The sequence below is a fragment of the Miniopterus schreibersii genome, assembly GCF_964146895.1.
Source record: "Miniopterus schreibersii genome assembly, chromosome: 17".
NCBI classification, from domain to species: domain Eukaryota; kingdom Metazoa; phylum Chordata; class Mammalia; order Chiroptera; family Miniopteridae; genus Miniopterus; species Miniopterus schreibersii.
In genome coordinates, this window is record NC_138117.1 from 6,846,958 (window position 1) to 6,869,662 (window position 22,705).

The 22,705-nt window shown below is 47.7% G+C and overlaps 1 protein-coding gene across 4 annotated transcripts in view; it reads left to right on the forward strand.

The window, feature by feature from the left end:
* Positions 1-22,137, forward strand: part of GRHL2 (grainyhead like transcription factor 2) — a 100,472-nt gene extending 78,335 nt beyond the window's left edge. For 3 of the 4 annotated variants that reach the window (XM_081116992.1, XM_081116995.1, XM_081116994.1), the window contains exons 11-16: positions 609-748; positions 2,219-2,250; positions 7,137-7,228; positions 11,029-11,114; positions 17,181-17,245; positions 19,080-22,137. In XM_081116992.1, coding sequence (XP_080973118.1) covers positions 609-748; positions 2,219-2,250; positions 7,137-7,228; positions 11,029-11,114; positions 17,181-17,245; positions 19,080-19,194 — 530 coding nt within the window. In that variant the 3' untranslated portion in view covers positions 19,195-22,137. The remainder of the gene's footprint in view (positions 1-608; positions 749-2,218; positions 2,251-7,136; positions 7,229-11,028; positions 11,115-17,180; positions 17,246-19,079) is intronic. The other variant, XM_081116993.1, reaches the window with a different exon arrangement.
* Positions 22,138-22,705: the final 568 nt, after the last annotated feature.

Below are 22,705 nucleotides of genomic sequence, written 5' to 3' on the forward strand. Positions count from 1 at the left end.
GTGTTTGCACTAGGAGGGACTTTGTAATATCATAGAGACCAACACTTTCCTTTTACAGACAGGAAATCTAGGGCACAGGGAGGCTGGGGAGCTGGGGAAAAAATGTGAAGGGGTTAAACAAACAAACGAGCAAATACAAAACTCACAGACACAGCCAACAGTATGGTGATTACCAGAGGGAAAGGTGGGTGGAAGGGGGTAGAGGAGGGTAAAGGGGGGATAGATGGTGACGGAAGGAGACTTGACTTGGGGTGGTGAACACACAATACAATATATAGATGATGTATTACAGAATTGTACAGCTATATAATTTTATTAACCACTGTCACCCCAGTAAGTTCAATAAAAATTAAAAAAAGAAATCTAGGACTCAGAGGAGAGGGAGGGTGAGAGGGGCCCACATTCTGCCTCAGGGGTGCTTGCTCGAAGTCTGAGACTTTTTGTAGGTTTCGCAGTGGGAAACGGGGTCTCTCAAGTGTGTTCACATTTATGGCATTTGGAAAGCTTTGTAGGAGAGAGTCATGAAGTTTAGTTAAGACTAGAGCTTATATCTGAGAGTCCTTAGTCATGCATAACCCTCTCGCTTTTGGGTTCTTGATCATGCCCAGCCTCCGATGGGAAGTTGGCAGCGATACCTTTACAAAAGAAGAGTGACATCACCTACTTCAAGACGATGCCCGACCTGCACTCGCAGCCGGTCCTCTTCATACCCGATGTTCACTTTGCAAACCTGCAGAGGACAGGACAGGTATAAGCTGCCCGCTAACATCTACCTGCCATTCACCCGAGGGGTTGGTGGAACCTTAAGATAGAATCAGTTCAGTGTTCACCTTAAAAATAAAAATAAAATCGACACTCCGTGCACTCAGCAGAGTCAGTCATTTCCTAGTGAAAATGGATTTTTATACAAGGGAATGTATCAGGAGAGGAAACCAACTTACTAAGAGGCAGAAGAGAATGAGCTGACGTTAGTGAAGTGTTGACAAAGCAGCGTGAAAGAGGAAGAAAGTCAGAAGGCTGATAACCTGGGAGAGGTGGTGTCAGTTTCCTCGCTGGGATTAGCCTGATGCAATACAGCGCCACCTAATGGTGGGAAGTTGAACCGTGCCTATAGCTTGAAGTTGCGCAAGAAGAAAAATTCTGTAATTAAATAAAACCCTGTCAACAATTTCCCCCTTAGTAAATTAACAGTTCCCATTAAATAGCTAAATCATTTTACACCACAAGAAAAATTGTATTATAGACCAGCCTTTTAAAAAACAATTCCTGTCTTCGAAACATCGATGAGAGAGAAACATCATCAGTCGGGCTTGGCAGGGTCCCAGGAACCGCCCAGAGCCTTTGATAAAGTTTGTAGGGAGGGTGTCCGTTCGGACACAGCTGTTTCCCGTTCGACTGGGGCAGGTGCAGTGACAAAATGTACTAGAACTAGGGGCGACTTTTGTAGTTAATCCGTGTGTCTGATACTAACTTGGGTTTTCATCTTCACCCAAATGAAAGTGGTCCTGAAGCACACAGACAAAGCTCGTGAAGGGTCTACAATTAATTTTTATAAATAACTGGGTCAAGAGAACCTACGTACATAGCAGATCTCCTCTGGAGTTTTCCTGTTGCTTCATAAAATGATAAGGATGCTGCTTTTCTTGAAGATCTTTCTCTGGCCAGAAATACCTTAAGTGCTAAATGGCCTTTCCCAGCTCAAAGACAGTTGACTCCTAAATTTCTGTGGTTGCCGCGTGCTGGGGAACTCAGGCCCCTCTGAGGAGTACACAGAGGTCCGAGGTTACTCTCCCTCTGCCATGGGACCCCCTTGCTCCTCTCCTGTCGCCTAAGCACAGCGTCTGGAGTCAGCTCACCTGTGGACCCGAGGGGATTGCTTACTCACAGGCCCTGCTCTGGAGCCCTTCTAAACAATGGTTTTTAGATCCTGCTAAAGTATTTCCTTATTGTCAAAAGCAAGATTTGGCTTAAGTAATCTGATCAGACTGAAACTGGAAATAATCAGATTTCCATTTTTACTTCATGAAAGTATAAGAATGAACCCTATGGAGAATATGAGGTTAAATTTATATTTCCTTAGACACACACGTACACAGCATCATTAGACAGATTTGTGTTTTTTACGGGACAGTGTAATGCCTGAGGATAGTCTGTGCATCACGTACATGTTTCCATTTCTGACTCTGACCTGCAGTAAGCCTGTTGTTTTGTTCCACAGATGTATTACAACACGGACGATGAACGAGAAGGGTAAGACATTCATTTCTTTTGCTTAAACACCCAAAGTCAGTTCATTTCAGTAAAAACGGCTCTTTAAGCAATGGGTAACTGTAGGCAGGGGGTGAGACCTTCGTCTCACCTCCAGACTCGTAGATGAGAAACGCTTGATTCTGGGCATGGAGAGGAAGGCTGGGGAAATACCATTTTCCTTCCAAATCTCCCCCCCCCCCGCCTCTGATCTGCCTCTGAATAAGTAGCTATTTTTCTAAATAACTCATCTCTTCGATTCCACCGTTTTACCGATAATCCAGTAATGGAAATCTTTTTTTTTTTTTACCCCAACACAAGAACAAGCTGAGCTTGAGGCAAGAGCTGAGGAGATAGCCTTCCTGCTTTCGGTATTACCTGGGCCTCCTGCACATCCTTCTTGAAGCCCTCACTCTGGGAAGCGAGCTGGGTGGGCTAATGTTGAGGCTGGTTTGAGTGGGAGCTGGGAAGGCTGAGGACCCTTTTACTGTCCTTGGGGTTGTAGGTAAAAGAGAGTTTATTTAGGGTCACCAGAGGCTCCCAGTGTGTTGCACATCAAGTCTCTGCCTAGTGCTTTCTATCCACAACTCATTTTATAGACTCCTAGGATTTTAGAGCCAAAAAGGAGCCTTTAAGGTCATTTAGCTCACCCTCTCTCCTAAGCAACGTAGTGTCTTATACCACATCCTTGAGAAGCCAGCTTCCACCCGAATAGTCCCAGTGATGGAAGCATTCTGAATATTCTCACTGTGTGTGAGGTAGATCATTACTGTTGGGTGACTCCAGTCCTCAGAAAGGTAGTTTGTTGAACTATAAAAGGTTGTCTACCTTCTTTTCACTTCTACTCATTGGCTCTAGTTCTTCGTATGACCTCAATGCTATTTTTCTCCTAAAACAATCTACAACTACGTTAATTTTTCAATATCTACATTATATCACACACGTATACCTAAGATCTTGGCTTGCATTACATGTGTATAACAAAAAAGTCTCTAGATCACTGTTTTTCACTCTGTAGTCAAACCAGGGCTTCTGTATTTGTCCATAATTAACATATTTACTTCTAAAACATTTCCAAGTGAAGTTAGGATAGCAGATATCACTGAGCTCATTTCCCAGAGTGGAAGGGGCGAACTACAGCTGAGGACACAATCAGGCCCACCGCTTGCTTTTGTGTTGTTCACAAACATTTGTAAATGGTTAAAAACACCCAGAAGAATATTGCATAACACGTGAAAATTATATGAAATGACATGAAATGTAATTGGAACACATGTTAATTCCTTTATGTCTTGTCTGTGGCCACATTGGTGCGACCTCAGCAGAGTTCAGTGGTTGCAGCAAAGGCTATATAGCCTGGAAAGCCTAGATGCTAGTTTGCCCTTCACAGAAAAAGGGTGCCACCTTCTGCCCTAAAGGATAGAGACTCTCAGAGGAGTCACGTACTTCCCCAGATGGATAGAAGCAGAACCTTGCCCAGGACCTGACCTCTAAACTCTGAGTTCTGAGTTTTCTAAATACTTAGATTGTTCTTTTTATCTTGGCACATGGATAATATATTTCCAGAGGCTGGAACGAACAGAAATTATGAGTATTATCAATTCCAATCTGTTATTTACATGTTTTACAAGGGACAGTGTGGCGTCATGGAAAGAACATTGACTGTGAGCTTAGGAAGGTCCACGTCCTGCTCCCAGGCTGTGACTTACTAATGTGAAGTCTTGGGCCAGCTCCTTGACCTCTGAGCTCTGGTTCCCTCAACTGTAAAATGAGGGTTTTGTATAAGACCGCGATCTCTAAGATGCCTCCTGGCACTAACATTCTGTTACTCTCCTGGGAAAACTTAGCATCATGAGTGTAAGTGCCTGAGGCCTGAAAGCTGCCTCATGTGCAGACCTCACTTAACCTACCTCAGCCTAAACTGCCCTTCCTTGCAAGTTGGCAGCATTTAGGTGGCCAAGTAGATCTACTTATAACTTTTGGCTCGGCCTCTCTGTAAGAATTACCCTCTGTTTTAATCTTGAGGCCCAAGGCCCAAGTCTCTTATTTTTATACATCTTCTAATTGAGCAATATGGGTGGCCTTAGAGCCTCAGTGAGTTTGCCCTCAAGAGCCCTCCAAGAAAGTCTACGCCATGGGCCCAGGCAGCTGACTCCTCCGCAGGGTGTGAGCTCAGCAGGGCGGGATGGCAGGGATTCAGGAGAGGGAGGGCTGGTTCATTCCTCCACGCCGATGCCCTGTGGAGGGGAGTGCTTCACCCAGCAAAGATGGCACCTGTGGGCAGTGTGGGAGAGGGACCCAGCACAGGGACCCTGGTGGCTGTCCCCCCAGCTCTCTCCCCAGAAGCACGCCACCCAGTCTGTCTTCATGCGACTCCAGTCTGCTGCCACCTGCCCTGTCTGCTGGAGTGGCCCCAAACAAGATTTTGTGCCCTGGCCTTTTAAGAGGGCAGGTGGGTTTCTAGCGGACTCCCACCTGTCCCTGGCAGACAGAATTTCCACTGGTTTTCACAGCCACGTGTTACGTGGGCTCCTCTTCCCTGCTGTGGGCTGGGGTTGAGGCCTCACTGTCCCCAGGAGAACTTTGACAGCTGAGATTTCCCTCCCGATTCTCAGCTGCAGCACGTGGCTGTGGGTCCAGCCCCTTCCACATCTCCACCCTCCTCCCAGTCTCCATGTGGGCTTCTTCTGTGAATCCTTGGTTAGGAGACTTCCGTTCAGCTAGTCAGGAGTCGGTAATTCAGGCTGATTGTTCTAGAATTGAGTCCTATTCCAGTTTGGACCTGGGAGGAGGTGAGTGTAACGTGTACCTACTCTGATGCCACCTTGGATCCTGCATTGGTTAAAGTCATTTGGGGATGATAGGTTCTTCCCCAAAGGGTAGTTTTTGTTGAAACTAAATGAATTGAGATGGATTTACTTAGGGCGTACATGGTAATTATCCTACATAGGCCATAAGCAGAGTTGTGAGGGACGACCTGTGTCCCCCATGGTGCCTGCAGCTGTTCAGCCCAGTAGGCAGGGCGCGGCTTTGCCATTTCCAGATATGGCCAGGGACCCAGGCTTCAAACCTGAACATCTTCCCAGTTTTTTTCTGATGAAACTTAGCAGTCCTTTGTTTATACTTCAAGCATTTGCTTCCCCTGAGATTGATCCCTCAAGGTAATGGCTTCATGTGCTGCCGGACCTGGAGTCACTCCAGCCCTATCACGCGTTGTTCTCTAGACCTTTTGTGGTACAATCGAGTGTAACTGGACAGGCATCAGGAGACCTGCGATTTGTGCTCTTTTCATCTGTCAAATGGGGCATTCATATCTGCCCCTCCTTTCTTGCCTTGTTTTGAAAATAAATGTAATAGTTGAATTTAGACCACACAAACTTACTGACTCCCTACTGGGTTTATAGATTTGAAAGTGTGAAAAGGCATCTTTGACCTCCCAGGAGAAAGGTGGTTTATCCAAGGTGCTCTTTTGATGGCAAAGTTTGTCACAGCTCTGAACGGGGTGCTATTAAAAGTCAATAGAACCGGAAAAATACAAATAAATCTTGCTTGGCGAGAAAAAGAAAATCACTGGCTTAGGACCCTTCGCACAGCGTGAGGGTAATATTTCACAGTCTGGTGATATTTCAGGCTATCTAACCGTTTTTGCCCTACTGGTCACTGACAGCGGTGTGAATGGATTTTTAATCTTCTGCTCCTGAGGTCATGGTCATCCAGTTCCAAGACATGACCGAATAACATGACCTACTTTCATGATAAGGTAGTGCCCTAAAAACTGATTACCACCTTTACCTGGGACGTGGGTTTGAGATTTCCTTCTAGCTATTTCCATAGTTTGACTTACCAGGGAATAAAATAAGAGAATGCTGGCTCTTCATGTCATTTCTTATATCCTCACTCACCATCCCAGGGTTCTTGAGTACCTTTAGCACGAGGTTGTAGCTGCGTTCTCTGAGCAGCTGTTTCCATGATCAGCTGCATCACCCCGCATCAGACACTTAACTCACTGAGCCTTAGTTTGACCGTCGCTGAAATAGGGATAAGCTTGCTCCTTGCCCTGGCTGGCTCTCAGGGTCCATAACACTCAGCAACAATGACTTCTTTTCAGGCAGTCTAGTTTTCCAATCTCCATTCCTCTCAAACAGTCCTCCCCTTCCGTAGAGTGCCCAGAAAGAACAGGAACTTCGATAGGAAATGTAGAACTATCAGAGCTGGCCCAGTTGGGGACATGCAGGGCCTCTGCACCATGCACTCTCAGGAACGGGGCCTGAAACCCTCTCCCAAGGGAGTGGAAGAGCTGGGAAGGCGAGGTCTGGGTCTCCAGGGAGCTTGCACCCCTGCAGTTTCATCTGCTCCAACCAGATGGAGCCATAGAACAGCAGGAAGTCGGGGCAACCTTATAACTGAGAACCAGTGAGGCAGGCCTACACCATTTCCACGGGGTCCCTCTGTGCCCCCAAGGGGCTGGCAAGACAGTGCAGGACCCCCAGGCCCTAGCTGGTTCGGAGGGAGCTCATGTAACTTGGAGACCACACAGACACCGGGGCTCACTCCTGCAACTCCCCACCTCTGATCTGAGCAGGAGCAGGGGTTAGATGCAGGACAGAGTGGGTAAAGCCCAGAGGTCTCACCCCTGAAGGTCCATATTCAGCAATGGAAGCGTGTCTTCGGTCCATGCCTTACAGATAGTGGTGTGTATGTTCTGCCTCAGACAGGGATGACTTGGGACCTGCAGGGGGAGGAAAGAAGGAGGTTGGCGAGTGGATCTGGTTGTGGAGAGCTAGGGGTGGTATAAACAAAGGGGAAAGGCAGGGACTGGCGATGCGCAAGCCTTTGATTTGGTACCCTGTCTGCTTTACTTAATCCTTTCCGCTCATCTTTTCCTGCAGCAGTGTCCTTGTTAAACGGATGTTCAGGCCCATGGAAGAGGAGTTTGGCCCAACACCTTCCAAGCAGATCAAAGAAGAAGGGATGAAGCGAGGTATCTGTCCCACTGCGGCCCTCTGGCATTGCTGAAAAACCCACCCCCCACGATGAGCAGGAGGGGGTGTTTGACCAAGGAGAACACACGGCCCAGTCCACACCCCGGTGGTTCAGTGCGGGCCTGGGGATGTTTTATTGACACGGGAAGGTCACAGTCTTCTCCTTTGCTTTACTGTCTTTGAAAACACTGTAAGCAAATGTTTATTCTTTCTGGGCGCTGTTTCTTTCCTTCGCCTTGGGAGAAATATAATGAATACACTGACTCATCCGGCAGTGAGATATAAGGTTAAAAAGAGACTCTGCTGTGTGCATGACAATAATTTAAGCACCAGCGATGAGAATTGTTCAGTAGACGCACCCGATTAAACTCACACAAGCAAATGAACATGTTTTCTGTGATGTCGCAATTCACTCATTTTCTCTCAGTCAAGGGTCTTACTCCACTTCACCAAGAAAGTAGAGAAAGAAGCATAAGCATGTCAGTAGCAGTCTCCCCATAGCTTGCTGTAGCTAACACCGGGGTAGCAGTCCCCCCATAGTTTGCTGTAGCTAACACTGAGGTAGCAGTCCCCCCATATTTGCTGTAGCTAACACTGGGGTAGCAGTCCCCCCATAGCTTGCTGTAGCTAACACCGGGGTAGCAGTCCCCCCATAGCTTGCTGTAGCTAACACCGGGGTAGCAGTCCCCCCATAGCTTGCTGTAGCTAACACTGAAAGCTTCCAGACACCTTCGACTTTTAATGAGTCACCATGTTAAATATATTCGCCATCCACATAGGCTTGAGGTTTCTGTTCCTGAGAGATTTTACTTCATTCCCTTGTTTGTTGCAGTGGGATTTGCAGTGATCAAGAGCATGCCCTCGGGGGCCTCCCTCAGCCCTGTATTGTGTGATGACCTTAAGAGTCCTCATCTGTAAAATGGGTATGACCAGAGTACCTACTCCATAGAGTCGCTGGGAGGACTGATGAGTGAATGTGTATAAAACACTTAACTCAAGTGCCTGATACAGAGTAAGCGCTTGCGCTCACTGTTATAACTACCAGTTTTATCATTAGGCCTGGATCTATTTAAGGCATTTTTCGTAATTGTGAGTAAGTAATTAGTGTTTCAAAATGGAAAGGTCGTACATATCTGGATAGCGTTAGTTACATTAGCAACACTTTTTTTCTGATATCACAGGTTCACCAAGTATTGGGGTGCGTTTTGAGCTCCATTCTTGCCTGCTTTTAGAATGAGGGCAGAGCTATATGGAAATCAAAGAATCACACAGGCAAAATTAATTGCAGCTTGCATCCGTATTTAGTGCCTGCTGGCTGGTCCAAAGGTGGTGCTTTTCGTATTATTTTGAGATTGTGACATCAGGACAAAAATTGCTGCTAGGAATTGTATTGGACTATGATGAAAAGCAGTTATCTGGCCTGTGAAACATCTAAATCATAGGGACACATGAGGGCGCTGTTCCCTGCCAGCAATGGAGGTCGTGTTCTCCCAGGAGTAGCTTTGGAAAGGACTGTGGTGTTGCTGAGCCCCTCGCGGGAGCTCCCAGACTGAGCTGGTCTTTGACCAGCGCTCGGAATCAGCATTAGTGCAGGTTCCTTTGTTGATTTGTTAGGAGTTCTCTGGGAGAGAAAATGAGCATAATTATCACTAATGCCATGATTTGTTATTTGCCTTTCTAGCCGATTCTCAGGGTGGCTTTGTTTGGCTTCCCTGGGGGCCGCCCCGGTGGCCGGCTGCCTTTGCACAGGGTCTGGGTTGGGCAAATGTTGCATTCGCGTGGGCAGCTGCGATTCTTAGGGAGCTCTGCGGATACACAGCTCCTGAGAGCCAGCTCCCTGGGTTCCTTGCTCAGGGTGCTGTGAGCTCAGCGGGAGAAGGCGGCCCTGCCCTTGGGGGAGGGGCCCCCATCCACTTTTAACTCTTTCCGAAGCCGTATTATCTCAAGGACAAATATTTTAAAAGAAGATTTGTAAATCCAGTGGAAGCAGTACTCATTTGAATAGAATGTGGTTTGGGGTTTCGTAGGGATCAGACCGCTGGAAATTACATTTTTCTGCTGGGAGCTATGGGAGGAAGCTACAGAATGTTCATCTGTAACAGCCACTAGTGAGAGGTTTCATTGTTTCTCTGTTCTGTCTTGTTTTAGTTAGTTATTTTTACTTTAATTTTCCTTACCTAGTGGTAGTTGAGGTCCGGTGACCTAACTGTTCCTCGTGTGCTGCTGGTGCTGGGTTCTCATGAGGCCGTTAGGTCACTAGAAAATACTCCTTCCACGGGACATTTGGAAATCTCTGGAGACCCATTCAATCTGTTTAACTGGCATTTTGTTTTTATACCGGGTAAAGAGAAGAAACTGCAGTGCTTCAGGTGTGTTGTTTTGTTTTCAACGTATACAAACTGAACATCTGGCTGCAGGGAGAAAATCCAGGCAGCCCCACGTGCACCCTGTAGACTTTGCCTTTACAAAGCAGCAGCTGCAGTGAAGTCCTGGGAGACGGGGCGGAGGGGGAGAGATGTGGGAGTTTGGGTTAGAGCTGATTTCATTTCCTGGCTCCCTTCCTTCTCTGAAGAAGGAACCAGAAGCCGTGTCACTGGGAGTGAGAAAGGCCTTGCAGGGTCACGTCTGAATGGCAGCTCCGGTTCTTTCGGGGGGCTGAGCTCCAGTGCAGGTGCTGTAAGAAGGTATACAGTGGTAGAGAGCCTTGGCCTCTCTGATGACCCTAGGGTCCCTGTCATCTCTCACTTTCTGTGCATTGTCAAATTCAGAAGGTTCTGTTACCGAGAAATGAACAGAAAGCTGCCTTCACGTTCTCAGAGGGCACTAGAGCCACGACAGTTGCTCCATAGCAGCATCGCTGAGGAATGGGCGGGTGCTTGCTGCGTGCCCAGCACTGCGCTGAACATCCCGCATGGAGGCTGTTTCAGTGAACCCTCACAGCCCTCTTATGAGGTCGATACTATTATCTCTGTTTTAGAGAGAAAACCAAAGCGGGGAAGGTTAAATGACCAGGGCCCCACAGCAGGCTGAACAGGGGTCAAAGCCAGACCTGTCAGACTCTTATCAACTTGCCTCCTAAATGCAGCACTCGGTCCCGGGCCTTTGCACGTGTCGCTCTGTCCGCTGGAGTTTGCTCTCCTCTCTCTCCTCTCCCCCTCCCTGCACCCCAGCACCCCCCTTGTCTGCGTCAATGCCTGTCCACCCTTGGTATCGCAGACCTCTCCTTCCAGGCAACCTGGGAGCCCCCCCCATCCCCCTGAAAAGCTCAGGCCCCTGTAAGCACTTCCTCCTGTCTTTCCTTCATAGCTCTTAGGACTCTGCCTAGTTGTCTGCTTATTTAAGTAGCGCCCCCCTTTCCAAGTGGACGTCAATCTCAGGGGCAGGCTGTGTCTTCATGCACTGCTGCGGCCTCAGCTCCCCGCATGCAGCCTGGGACCTAGGGGCCCAGGTGGGAATTCAGTAATATTTGTTGAGTGATCAAACAAATACGTAAAAGACAGAGGTCGCAGAAAGAGATGTCCTAAAAGATATCATGGCCCACTGCGAGAAATTCAAACGTGAACAACGTGTGACACACACAGCCTGCTGGGCGTGACCCAATTGTCAGCTTATGTCATCGGGGCAGGTTGCCTATGGACCTGCCTCGTCACCCTGTAGGATGTCGTCTGCTCAGGGGCCTGAGGCTTATTAGGAGACAATATCAGCATACCACGCCTGGGTGACGGGAAGCGGTGTCCTGCGGCCGCTGCAGGGCTGTGTGGGCCCTGCGGTCACCGCTGTCCCCCCCTTGCTCTTTCAGTGCTTCTGTACGTGAGGAAGGAGACCGACGACGTGTTCGACGCCTTGATGTTGAAATCTCCCACCGTGAAGGGCCTGATGGAAGCGGTAAGCCATGAGCCCCCTCCCGGGAAACCTGGTTGTGTCCTCCGGAGCTCGAATCCATTGATCAAAATGCGGCCTTTGACATGGCTCCGGAATGAGCTTTCCAAAGAAGAAAAGGTGGAGATTTATGGAGACTCTGATTTCCATTCTGTCGGGGCTTATTAGCATCCTAAGGAGAGGGAAAGTTTGAAAAAGCGCCAGTTCCCTGTCGGTGGAAGGCTAATAAGGGGAAGACGCCATAGAGGAAGGTTAAACTGAGTTTCTCTCTTTTTTTGAAACTGTGAGCTTCCATTTGTCTCTTTGCATCAAACCAAATTAGATAGGTTTAACTTCCAAACATGCACGGAACAGAAGCAATGAGAAAGTGTCTTGTTAGCTGTGATAGTGTAATCCAAAATAAAAATATGACCTCTTGGTTAAGAAAAGAACATATTACAGAATTCTGAAGTAAGATTCTAAGTTCCTTCTCCCTTCTCAGCCCAACTAAGTCTAGCATTACCCTACCTGGGCTCAGGAAAAGTTATTTTATATTTTATCCATATGTTACTGATCTGCAGGTGACTTTAATCTGACTCTGCTTTGAGTATGACTTCTAGCTCCCTCTCACCTTTTTCCCCTGTGCAACCGCTCTAGATGATTCAGGGTTTTTTTTAATAGTGCTGGAGACAACAGGACTGCCAAGGGACAGTCCAAAATCATTTGTTGGTCCGAGAAAGGGCTGCATTGGAAACAGCATTTTGGGCTATAGGGAGAAATGTTATAATGTGTAGGATGGAGCCTATCCGTGGAATCATAAAATTCGTGGTCCTTTGTGGCTGCTTTACTTCAGCCACATTTCAGCACGTTTTGAGGTTCATCCGTGTTGTAGTATAATCAGTACTTCATTCCTTTTTTATGGTTGACTAATATTCCATCATGTGAATAGACTACATTTTGGTTTTTCATTCATCAGTTGATAGACATTTGGACTCTTGTGCATAGCACTGCTTTGAACATTCATGTGCAGGTATTTCTTTGAGCACCTGTTTTAGTTTTTTTGGGTATATACCAAGGAGTGGAATTGCTAGCCAGACCATGAAGGTCACATAGTATATGATTCAATTTATAGGAAATATCAATAACAGGCAAACCCATAGATATAGAAAGCAGATTGGTGGTGGTCAGGAGCTGGGTGAAGGGGTAATAAGAAGTGACTGCTTAATGGGTTTCCTTGTGGGATGATGGAATGTTCTGGAACTAGAGAGTCCTGGTGGTTGCACAACATTGTGAATGTACTGATGCCACTGAATTGTACACTTTAAAATGGTAAAAATGGCAAATTGTATGATGTGTAAAAAAAAAAAAATCTTCACCATTTATCTGAATTTTTTTTTAATGCAGAGGAGTATCACCAATGCAGATTTCACACTGCCCCCTGTGGATGGCATTGCTAACAGGTCCCTAGGCATTTCTGACCGGGGACCACCCTCTAAGAATCACTGATGGAGGGCTTGATAGTCTTTTCGACAGGATTCTGCAGTGGGATGGAGTTAATTGTTACTGAATCTGCTGTGCCTGAAGGAAAAACAAAATAGAAATGGACACAACAAAAATATGATCTATATCTCTTCAAATGAACCAGGATTTTAAAAATGACCCTAAAATCGCCAGAGGTAAACTTATGAGCTAGAGAGGTCTTTAAAATATTCCGACCTGTCTGCAGTCCTTTGGACAAATTTCATAACCCCAACCTGGCCTTTAAGATCATATTACTGAAAGTGACCTATCATCTTGCAGGGGGGTGAGGGGGTTGGTTAATATTTTTAACAACTAAAGGCTACATTTTAAAAAATCCTTAACTTTTAAGGAAATCTGTTAAATCAAAGGTTATTCTACTTGACCTTGAACTATCACTTTGAGCCCTTCCACTGGCTGAAAATGACTTCCCATAAAAACACAATCCTGCGCTCATTGTGGAACCAGCAGGTACTGTGGGCCGAGGCTACTGCTTCTCTAAATGGGAGGTTCCCCTCAAATCTCCTAGGATACTTTCCAGTGGTGCCATCCCAGAGCCCCACACCTGACCTTCAGAATCCTGCTCTCTGGGACCTGGCCCAGGTGTCAGCGTTGGTAACCGGCGCCCTGGTTGACACTGAAGCCCACTGAAGTTTGGGAGCCACTGCCTGTGTGCACCCTGGCTGGGAACTCGCGTTAGAGTCTGATTCTGCCCTAAGGCCCTATGTGCACGTTCACTCAGAATGGGAATAACCTCCCGCATTATACTCTTCGGGGGCCAAAGTTCCTGTAAAAGTAGTTGTGAGCAGGGCAGTGGCCCTGTTGGCCATTTCATGTGCACAGCCCCACTCCTGTGGGTTTGCGACTTGGCCTGGGTCTAGGCTACGTCCTTAATCTTTCATCGATGGTGTGGGAAGACCAACTATTTTCTCTGCTGAGGAAGGTACTCATAGTCTTCCAGGGATAGCAGCCCTCACAGCTCCAGGGTACAAGTGTGCCTGTGTGTGTGCGTGTGTGCTCGCGCGCCTTGCAATTGTTTTTGAAATAGGAACGCTTGCTTCATATCTATATTCACATTGTTTTAGTCCCTTCCTGAACTAGTTATTGAAAGGTTGGTTGTGCCTCGACTTCCCCATCTGTAAAATGGAGTCATTGAATCATTAGTGAGTCAACACAAGCACTCAGTAGATAGTGGCCGAGGCGATGGCAGTGACGTTGACGATGCGGCTGCTTCTGCAGCAGGACAGTTTGGGTTGCTTTCCAATGGAGAACCATCTCTTATTTCTCCTGTTAAACTCCAAATTCCCTGTCCTTGGTTTGGGATACTTTAAGTGTGTATTTTTTTTCCCCTTTAAAAAAATAAAAAAGAGAAATGTTGATTTGTCGTGGAGACAGAACAGAATGATATTGATGGTATTGCCTCCCTTCCCTCAGATGGAACTGAGGTCTGAGTCAGAAAGTGCCATGCCAGGCAGATCCGTTGAACAGTTTGTAGATGGTGACAGTGCTCTACCGCCTACAGATTTCCTGAAGTCTGGAAGCCAGGTGACCAAATAGGATGGAGTCGTTGTGTTATCTAGAAATTGGCTTGTTTTCATACTCAACAGACATTGTACTCTCCTTTGAGATAATATTACTGAGTTGGCCTTAATCAAAGAAGTCTCCTGTAAGACCAAGGTCACACTGCAGGAAATGCTCCAGTCCAGTTTGAGGTTAGTAAAAATAAAGACGTATGTTCTCCTCATGCAAGTTCATGTATGTACTCTTTGGGCATCTATAGACCCAGGTTAAGAAGCCCTGGCTTTGACCAGCCAGGCTGAGGAAATGGCTGCTCCAGAAATGATGCCGAAGCAAGGTGCTCCTCCAGCATTTCCTCTGTGCACCATGTGTGTCAACTGAGCAGGTGTAGAAGCACAGGGAGTGGTCCCGAGAGATGCCACGCCTGGCTGGTCTTTCCTGTGTCCCTTCAGCAAGGCTTCACTCAGAGCCCTCTGGCTGTAGAACCAGCTCACACGGGCGTTTCTGTTTTGATTTCCATGTGCAGGTATAGACACAACCGGGGACCTGACGGATAGAGTGGCTGCCAGCCTTGGGAGGAAGGGAGAGAGGCAGTAGAAATTCTAGCTTTGGGGAGGAGTGACCAAAGCTACGTCGGCCCTACGTTATTCAGAGTATCTCACCAGATTTGGAGACAGCATTAAGATGCTCAGAGAAATTTGCTAGTATTAGAGTTTATTTAGACAGACATTAAACATAGCATCTGCCTAAAGGAATTTGAGATTTTGAGGAATGAATGCTGAGCTGCTGTACAGCCAGGGTTCTGTGGGAGTACTTCCAAGTGATTGTGCATTTCTGGCAACGTACAATTTTGTATTTCTAATTTTATTGAATTATGGTCTACTTTGGCTTGTCTCTGTGGCCCAATACATGATAGATTCTCTTTAGATGGTGTGTGTGTGTGTGTGTGTGTGTGTGTGTGTGTGTGTGTGTGTGTTCATAAAATCTAGTATACTGGTTTACTCTTCAGCTGTTTTTACTTACTTGTCTATTAGGTTTGTCCAGTTCTAAAAGAGCTATATTATAGCCTCCCACTAACTGGTTTCAAGTTGTCCCTGCATCTGTAATAATTTTGCTGAGGCTCTGCGGTCGCTCTCCCGTTGACGCGCATAGTGCTTTTGTTCATTCCTCCGCCACGTCCGTTCTCACCTCATAACTTCACCTTGTCTCATGGTAACCTCACGGCCCGGCCTTTCCTTGGCTCGTGCTCAGGGGTCACCCACCAGCCATCCTTTTATCCACTGTATTGTGCCTGGTGTTTCTCTAAACGGCACATAGCTGGTTCCTCTCTTCTCACCCTCTCACCCTTCCTTTATCTTTTCCTTTCCTTTCTTACCCCCTCTGGCTTTCCGTGGAAAAATGCAGTTTGTTTCATTGATTTTATTCCTTCCATCTTCCATGTTTATTATTTATTTCATTTCGAGGTTTCCTCTTACCGTCTCTTTAGTTTTGCAGTTGGAGTGAGTTGGTTTTTAATCTTTTTTTAAAAGTTATGCCTTACTTTTCCTAAATTGTTTCAACCCCTTTTCTTCCTTATTTCCCTATGATTTGAAAATAAAATTTCAGTGACTATTTCCATCAGTATCTCTAGCCCCACTCTCTCGGGGGTGAGAGCTTTGTGTTCATCTGAGTGTTTCTGTAGGCCGGGCGACTAGATGTGGAATATGTGGGTCAAAGGATATATGCCGTTCTTTTTTTTTTTTAATATATCTTTATTGATTTCAGAGAGAGGAAAGGAGAGAGAGAGGGAGAGAACCATCAATGATGAGAGAGTCATTGACCGGCTGCTTCCTGCACGCCCCCAACTGGGGATCGAGCCCGCAACCCGGGCATGTGCCCTGACCGGGAATCGAACCCCGATCGCCTGGATCCTAGGTCGACGCTGAACCGCTGAGCCACGCCGGCCGGGCTGCGGTTCCAGTTTCAGCAGCTTACGCCAGATCTTCCTCCACAACGACCGAGCTTGTTGCTCTCCCACCTGTGGAGCATGAGGCCTGCTGTTCCTCATACTCCGGCTGACATGGTATTACCATTTTTTTAGTTTTTGTTGGTCTGATATTAGAGAGAGGAAGGGAGAGGGAGAGGGAGAGAGAAGCATCCATGAGAGAGAGACCACATCGGTCGGCCGCCTCCTGCACGGCCCGACTGGGGACCGAGCCTGCGGCCCGGGCCCTGCCCTGCCCGGGGATCCAGCTGGGGCCTCTGTTCGCGGGTCGGCGCTCAACCTCTGAACCGCGCCGGCCGGCTGAACATTTAAATTGTGTGTGAGGTGGTGCGTTTCTTCACATGCCTATCGTCCTGTCGTCTTTTTTCTACGAATTACTTCTTCTTGTTGTGTTTTTTCTTTTCCCCTTCAGTTGTCAAGTGTCTTTTGTTTTTGTTTTGATTTTCAGGGATTCTTTCCAACTTAAGGAAATTAGTTCCATGTCTGTCATTTGTGCTGCCAAAATGTTTCCCGGTGGATTCTTAGGCCTCAGCTTTTTATGGTGGTTTTTGCTGTACTGGTACTTTTAATTCTATATTGTTTTATCAACCTTTGATCTTTTTCGTCAGGTATCAGTCCTGCTTGGAAAGATCTCCCTTCCTTGAAGATGATATCTATACAAAGAATTGACTCATGGGTTTCTTCTTGTACGGTTTCAACCTCCACATGTAAACCTTTGATCTGATTTATTTTGTCTAGGAGTGGAGAAAGGATCCAGCTTAATTTGTTAATTTTTTTTTATATGGGCACCTATTTAATCCACATTAGGATAAGTGTCCATCTTCTTCTGACTGATCTGAATGACACCATCATAGATTAAATTCCCATGTGGCTGAATCTGTTGTTGGATGATTTAAGGTTTATCCAGAGGGAGAGAGAGCCTTAGAAATGAGGCATTTTGAGAGTTTGACTCATGACTTAAGGACACTGGCTCTCAGTACAATCTCCACGAGAGCGAAGCCAGAACTTTCTCTCTTGCGACTGCTTGGACTCCCCGTCTGTGCTCACCTGCCTCTTTGTTGTTGCTATTACAGATATCTGAGAAATACGGGCTGCCTGTGGAGAAGATAGCAAAGCTTTACAAGAAAAGCAAAAAAGGGTAAGAAAGAAACTGAACTTAAATTAACTCTCAGACCAGAAAAGTCAACATAGTGCCTTTAAAAAAAAAAAAAAAAAAAGGCGATGCCTCTCTCTTGTTTGAGGACCTTTAATGAGACAGGAAGGGAGGGTTGTGCATTGTCAGCTGAGATGCCGTATTCCAGTGACAGGGTTAGTGGGTGTGATAGAGGAGTCTAGAAGTGTCACCCTCTGTAGAGGATGTCGTTTAGGGAATCTGTGCTACTCTTGGGGTTGGCTTCTGGGCTGCACAGTAGGAACAAAGGATTCATTTTTCCAAGGTAATTATTAACAAAATGAGCTAAATGATCTGTGGACCTGCCTGTTCTCAGTGTTAAGAATGACAGCTCTCATTTATGGGTTTTCAGTAGCTTCTGGGTCCCCTGCCATGTGCTTTCTACGCATTGCTCTGTTGTTCTCACCACCCTACCAGGGAGATTCTTATCCCTACTCTACTGATGAGGAAAGTGAGCCACATGGAAGTTAAGCATCTTGCCCAAGGTCTCATGTTCAGTCGGTGGAACACAGATTTGAACCCAGGTCTGTGGCCCCTGGGGCTTCCTCTGAGGCTGCAGGAGCTGAGTCTAGTGTCAGAGGGTCTTTATTAAGGCAGCCTCTGGGGCTATTTTCCTATAAAAAGCAGAAAATGGGTCTGTAAACTTTTCTCTAGGCCCCTCTCATAAAGGAAATAGACTATTTGGGTAGCTCAGGCTTTTCTCAGTCATGGGGTCTCTTGGCAAGATAGTCAAGAAGGAAACTCTTTGCACTTGAGCCCTTGTTGGAAAGCTCACTAAACCGTATTTTACAGATTTTCCGAGGTCAGTGCCATAGTCCGGGTTTATTCCATGATTGTGAGATGAGTGGTGTCTCGAGATCTTGCTGCTGCACAGAACCCTCAGTGCCAAAGTCCAGGCCGGTGATGATAACATTTCACTTTCATTGAGCCCGGCGTCAGGCCCTGGGCTAAATAGTTTCATCCTAACAACAGGCCTTTAAAGCAGAAGAATAAACTAAAGCTCTGAACGTCTAAACATCTTGTCCGATGACACAGAGCTGTAAATGATAGGTTTTCATTCTCAGGATGAGATCTGCTCGACTCCGATGGACGTGGTTGGCTCCAGAGCTGCTAAGTCATGCACAGACCCTGAAAATTGTTGACTTTCTTAAAACTAAATCCACCGGGGATAGTTAGCCAAGGAGTAGGTCACATGCGGTAAAGGATGAGCTTCAGAGCGAGGCAAAACGAGTTCTAAAACCGGAGCCAGCCATGAACTAGCGGAATGAACTTGGGGAAATGACTTCACCTCACTGAGCTCAGTTTGCTCATTTGCAAAATGGCACTGGTCACATCTACCTGCAAGGTGTCTGCGACCCTGGAGCATATGACGTGCTCGGCGAAGGGTAGCCACCGTTCTGGTTTCTTTTCCTCTCCCTTCTAAGTACAGAATACTTTTTAAAATGCATTTTCAAGAGGCTGTGTGGTTTAATGAAAATAGGGCACCTGACTGTTTAGGTTCTAACTCTATCAACATGTCAATAGCTAAGTCTGTGAGTTCAGGCTCTGTTCACTCCTCTGGGCCTCAGTTTACCCATTTAAATAGCAAGATGGTTGAGTTCAGTGATCTCTGAAGTCCTGTTTAATAAGGAATTATGAGGTTAGTTCTGAGAAATCAAGGCTTTGCTTTCCTCAAACTGGTTTCTGGGGAAAGACAATATAGTGAGGGTCTTCTTTCCCTGCCTTGTCTCCTCTCCTGCCACTCGTCCCGGGGACATTGACTGTTCATGGCCTCTTTGTTCCCCCCTCTCCTCCCCGGCAGCATCCTGGTGAACATGGACGACAACATCATTGAACACTACTCGAACGAGGACACCTTCATCCTCAACATGGAGAGCATGGTGGAAGGCTTCAAGATCACACTCATGGAGATCTGAGCCCCGGTCTCGGCTTGCCCTTGCAGGAGCCCTCCGTGTGTTCCTCCCTGGGAGAGGAGGCCCGGCCCCAGGCCCGCACACCCACCTCACCCATCTCACAACTGCTGTTACACGACTGCTGGGGAGCAGGGCAAGGCGGAAAGCCCTACTCCTGTCTGTGTCTGGCCCGTCCACCAGCTCCTGCTCTGGAGCTGAGGCCCGAGCCCCTCGGGAAGGGGCCTTGTGCCTGTCAGACCTTTATTTATTGCCCACCTTTTTCCGGAGCCCAGGGCCAGGCCCACCAGGACTCTGCAGGTCACTGCTGGCTCCAGATGACGCCATCCAGAGCCCTCAAGGGCAACACGGCCAATTCATTCATCTCCAAGAGCCTGAGAAGGTCTGGTCCCGCCTGTCTTACCTCTCCACTTCTCCTGAGTGGCTGGACAAAATGAGCTGCTTCTGGGTGCAGTAGTCAGAGGTGGGATAAGAGGTGGACGCCCCCTTATTGGTCAACCCTTCAGGTTGGTCTGGGGAAGGTCATCTTGCTAGACACCTCCAGAGGTCCCCAGTAAGTGGCCATCAGGCTGTGTGCAAGAAGACATTCAGCTACCGTGTAATTAGTAAATGACACAGAAGGCATGCTGGACTGTGTACATAGTGTTTATAATATGCAATAATATATTTTGCCTGTGGTATGTGGGCATGTTTACTGCCACTGGCCTAGGGGAGGCAAGTGCCTGGAGACTCTGCTTTCTAGAAGAGGTCTCTGCCTCTTTGCTGTTCAGGAGACATACTGGGCTAGATAAGTGGCCTGCAGGGTGTAAGTGACTATGGTGGGTGTCCAGACACATGCTTGTGGGGCATGGCCAGGAACTCAATCCTGTCCACAGAGGGAGCCTCATTCTCTCCATGAGCACAGTCTGCCCTGGAGCCCACCACCTGTATCTCACGGCGATGGTGATGTGCTTTGCTTGAGTCTTGTGGGAAAGGTCATATTGTCTGAGGCCCCAGCTCCTCCAGCTTGGTGTTGGCTCTGCCTGAGCTCTCTGGAGAGACTGCAGGGGGTTGCCACCAGGGCCCTGTCACTGGGGCCCATTGCAGAGCTCCTTGGCTATCATGAGGATCCTGGTCACTGTGCAGAGCCTCACAGTTTACAAACATGTCCTTCATCTCAAGTGGCCCCTTTAAAAGACCGACTGAAGTTCTGAGAGTGGGGCCAACAGCTCATGTCTGAATGGACAGGCCAGAATGGTCTCCGGGGCCTGTGCTTCTGGCTGCTGGATTTGGAGGGAGGGATGGAGGAAGGGACAGTGCCCCAAGACCCCTGGCTCTTCTGAAACCAGCTTCCAGAGAACTCCACCTCTGCTACGGGTCCTGCGAGATGAAGAGGAAACACACTTCCCTAAACAATCACAAAATCATGAACCGTCCTGGGCCGCTGTTCTCTTTGAGGGAACAGGTAGGAGGTCCAGGGGTTTGCATTCACCCTCATGGGTGGAAGCACCAACTTTTTGGTAGCCAGACACATCCCCCACCCAGGGTCCTAGATCTAGGGCAAGTCTTATGTAAGGGCCCACATCTGTTCGTAAAGCACTTTGACGTCTTACCTGGGGGCTCTCCGAGGGCACCTGCCCTCCCGTCCCACCTGCCTCTGGGGCCCATAGCAGGATAGAAGGGCTGCCTCCAGTCCGGCTGTTTCTTGTTGAGGCTGCAGAGGATTTGAATGCAATGGAGGGCAGGTGCCATGCTTAGGAAGACCTCTGGGTGGTGGTAAGGGGGGCACCTTTCTGTGTGTCTTCTGGACAACTTACCCCTCCCTGTGGTGCCAAAGGTTTGCGTCCTGGATCCAACCCTGCTCCTGTCTGTCCCTTCTCCCTCCACTCTGTGACTGCCATGCCCTGGACTGCAGCTGGGGGACCGTCCTGGGTCCTGATGGGGCTCTGCTCTAAGATGGACACATTCAGTGTTGGAAACACCTGATATACTATGCACTTCCCATGCTCCTTGCCTTAGGGGTGGTTTCAGACATGGTTGGCAGACGGAATGGCAAGTACTGTTGGAGTGGGGCACAGGACTCCAGGTTAGGGGAAAGATTTTAAAAAATTGGCAATCTGACACAGGTTACCTACCCTTCTCTCTAGACTCAGTGGAGAAAATGTTTGCTGATCCTGCCCTAGGCAGAGAATGAATCAGAAATGCTTTTGCATTTGTCCCAGGTCCCTGAGCAATCGCTGTGGTGACCACGACCAGAACAAAGAATATGAGGTCAGTGCCACCAAAGGCTGTGCAGAGTGCCACCTCCCGTCTGATCTGCCCTCATGCTTAGCACGACCCCTCTGCGTCCTCAGTGCCCATGGCTTAGCTGTGCTGTGCGCTCCTATGGAAGTTAGCAGAGCTCTGACGAGGAACATTTCCCAAGCAAAAACACTCCAGAAAAATAGGAAAATTGGCCTCTTCTTCCTCTGTTGTCCCTTAAGTTAATCTCACTCAAATAAATAAGCTTTTTAAAAAAATCCATGTAAAATGAGGGGCACGTGGAACAAGTGTTGTTAAATACATACCCAAATTGCTTAGACTTGACGGGTGTTTGGAAATTGGGACCAACAGGAAAATGCAATCAGATGTCATCTTGGAGTTGGATCCTAAGTGACTAAGGCATGTCCCATGCCACAAACTTAGGAAGCATGAAATGAATTGAACATTTATTTTCCTTATTTAAAATCATGAAATGTAACAAAAACAGAGGGATTGTGCCAAATTCTATGAACAACCCTTTCTTCAAGACAAGCAAGGGAGATTGATAGATGGACAGTTTGCTCTCATGGTTTTTTTTGTTTTGTTTTTTTAAAAGGCAAATGTAACTTAATAGTTTTGTAAATGGGAGAGGGGGAATCTATAAACTATAAATACAGTTATTTTATTTTTTGTACATTTTTAAGAAGAAAAAATAAATATTCATAAAGTAAGAGTAAATGACAGTGTCGAGTCCTTTTCGTGAGGTGGGTGTTGGGTTTTCTATTGGAAAGCAACCTCTCCGTGAGCTGGGAAGATTCTAGGCTCCCCTGGGGCACCTTCGGGTCCTGGGCTTCAACACAGCCAGCGTCCCCTCTGGTTGCCTTCTGGTGTCCCACCCCGAGGTGAAGTGAGAAGAGGGCTGAAGAAAGCAAGTGGCCTTCGGGGTGACTGACCGGCCACCAGGGTGGTCACTGTTGACCAGTTCCTCTGTCCACTCGCTCAGACCTCCCCCCGGCCCCCTCGGCCCCCTCGCCCCCCTCGCGTTAGCACAGAGCTTTCTGGTTCCTCAGTTTACCTGCACCGACCTCTGCGGAGAGGCCAGAACCACGTGGCTGGGACCTCGGTCTCCTGGAACCCACGGGCTCGCCAGCACCTGCCGGTGCGATGCCATCGCCTCCGCTCGCTGTCCCGGGATTTGTTTGTGTTTCCTCAGCGGACGCCCACCCGCCGGGCCACCCGCTCCGTCGGCCCCCACTCAGGGCCTCCTGTCTCCCGGGAGCCTCGGTGCCACACGAGC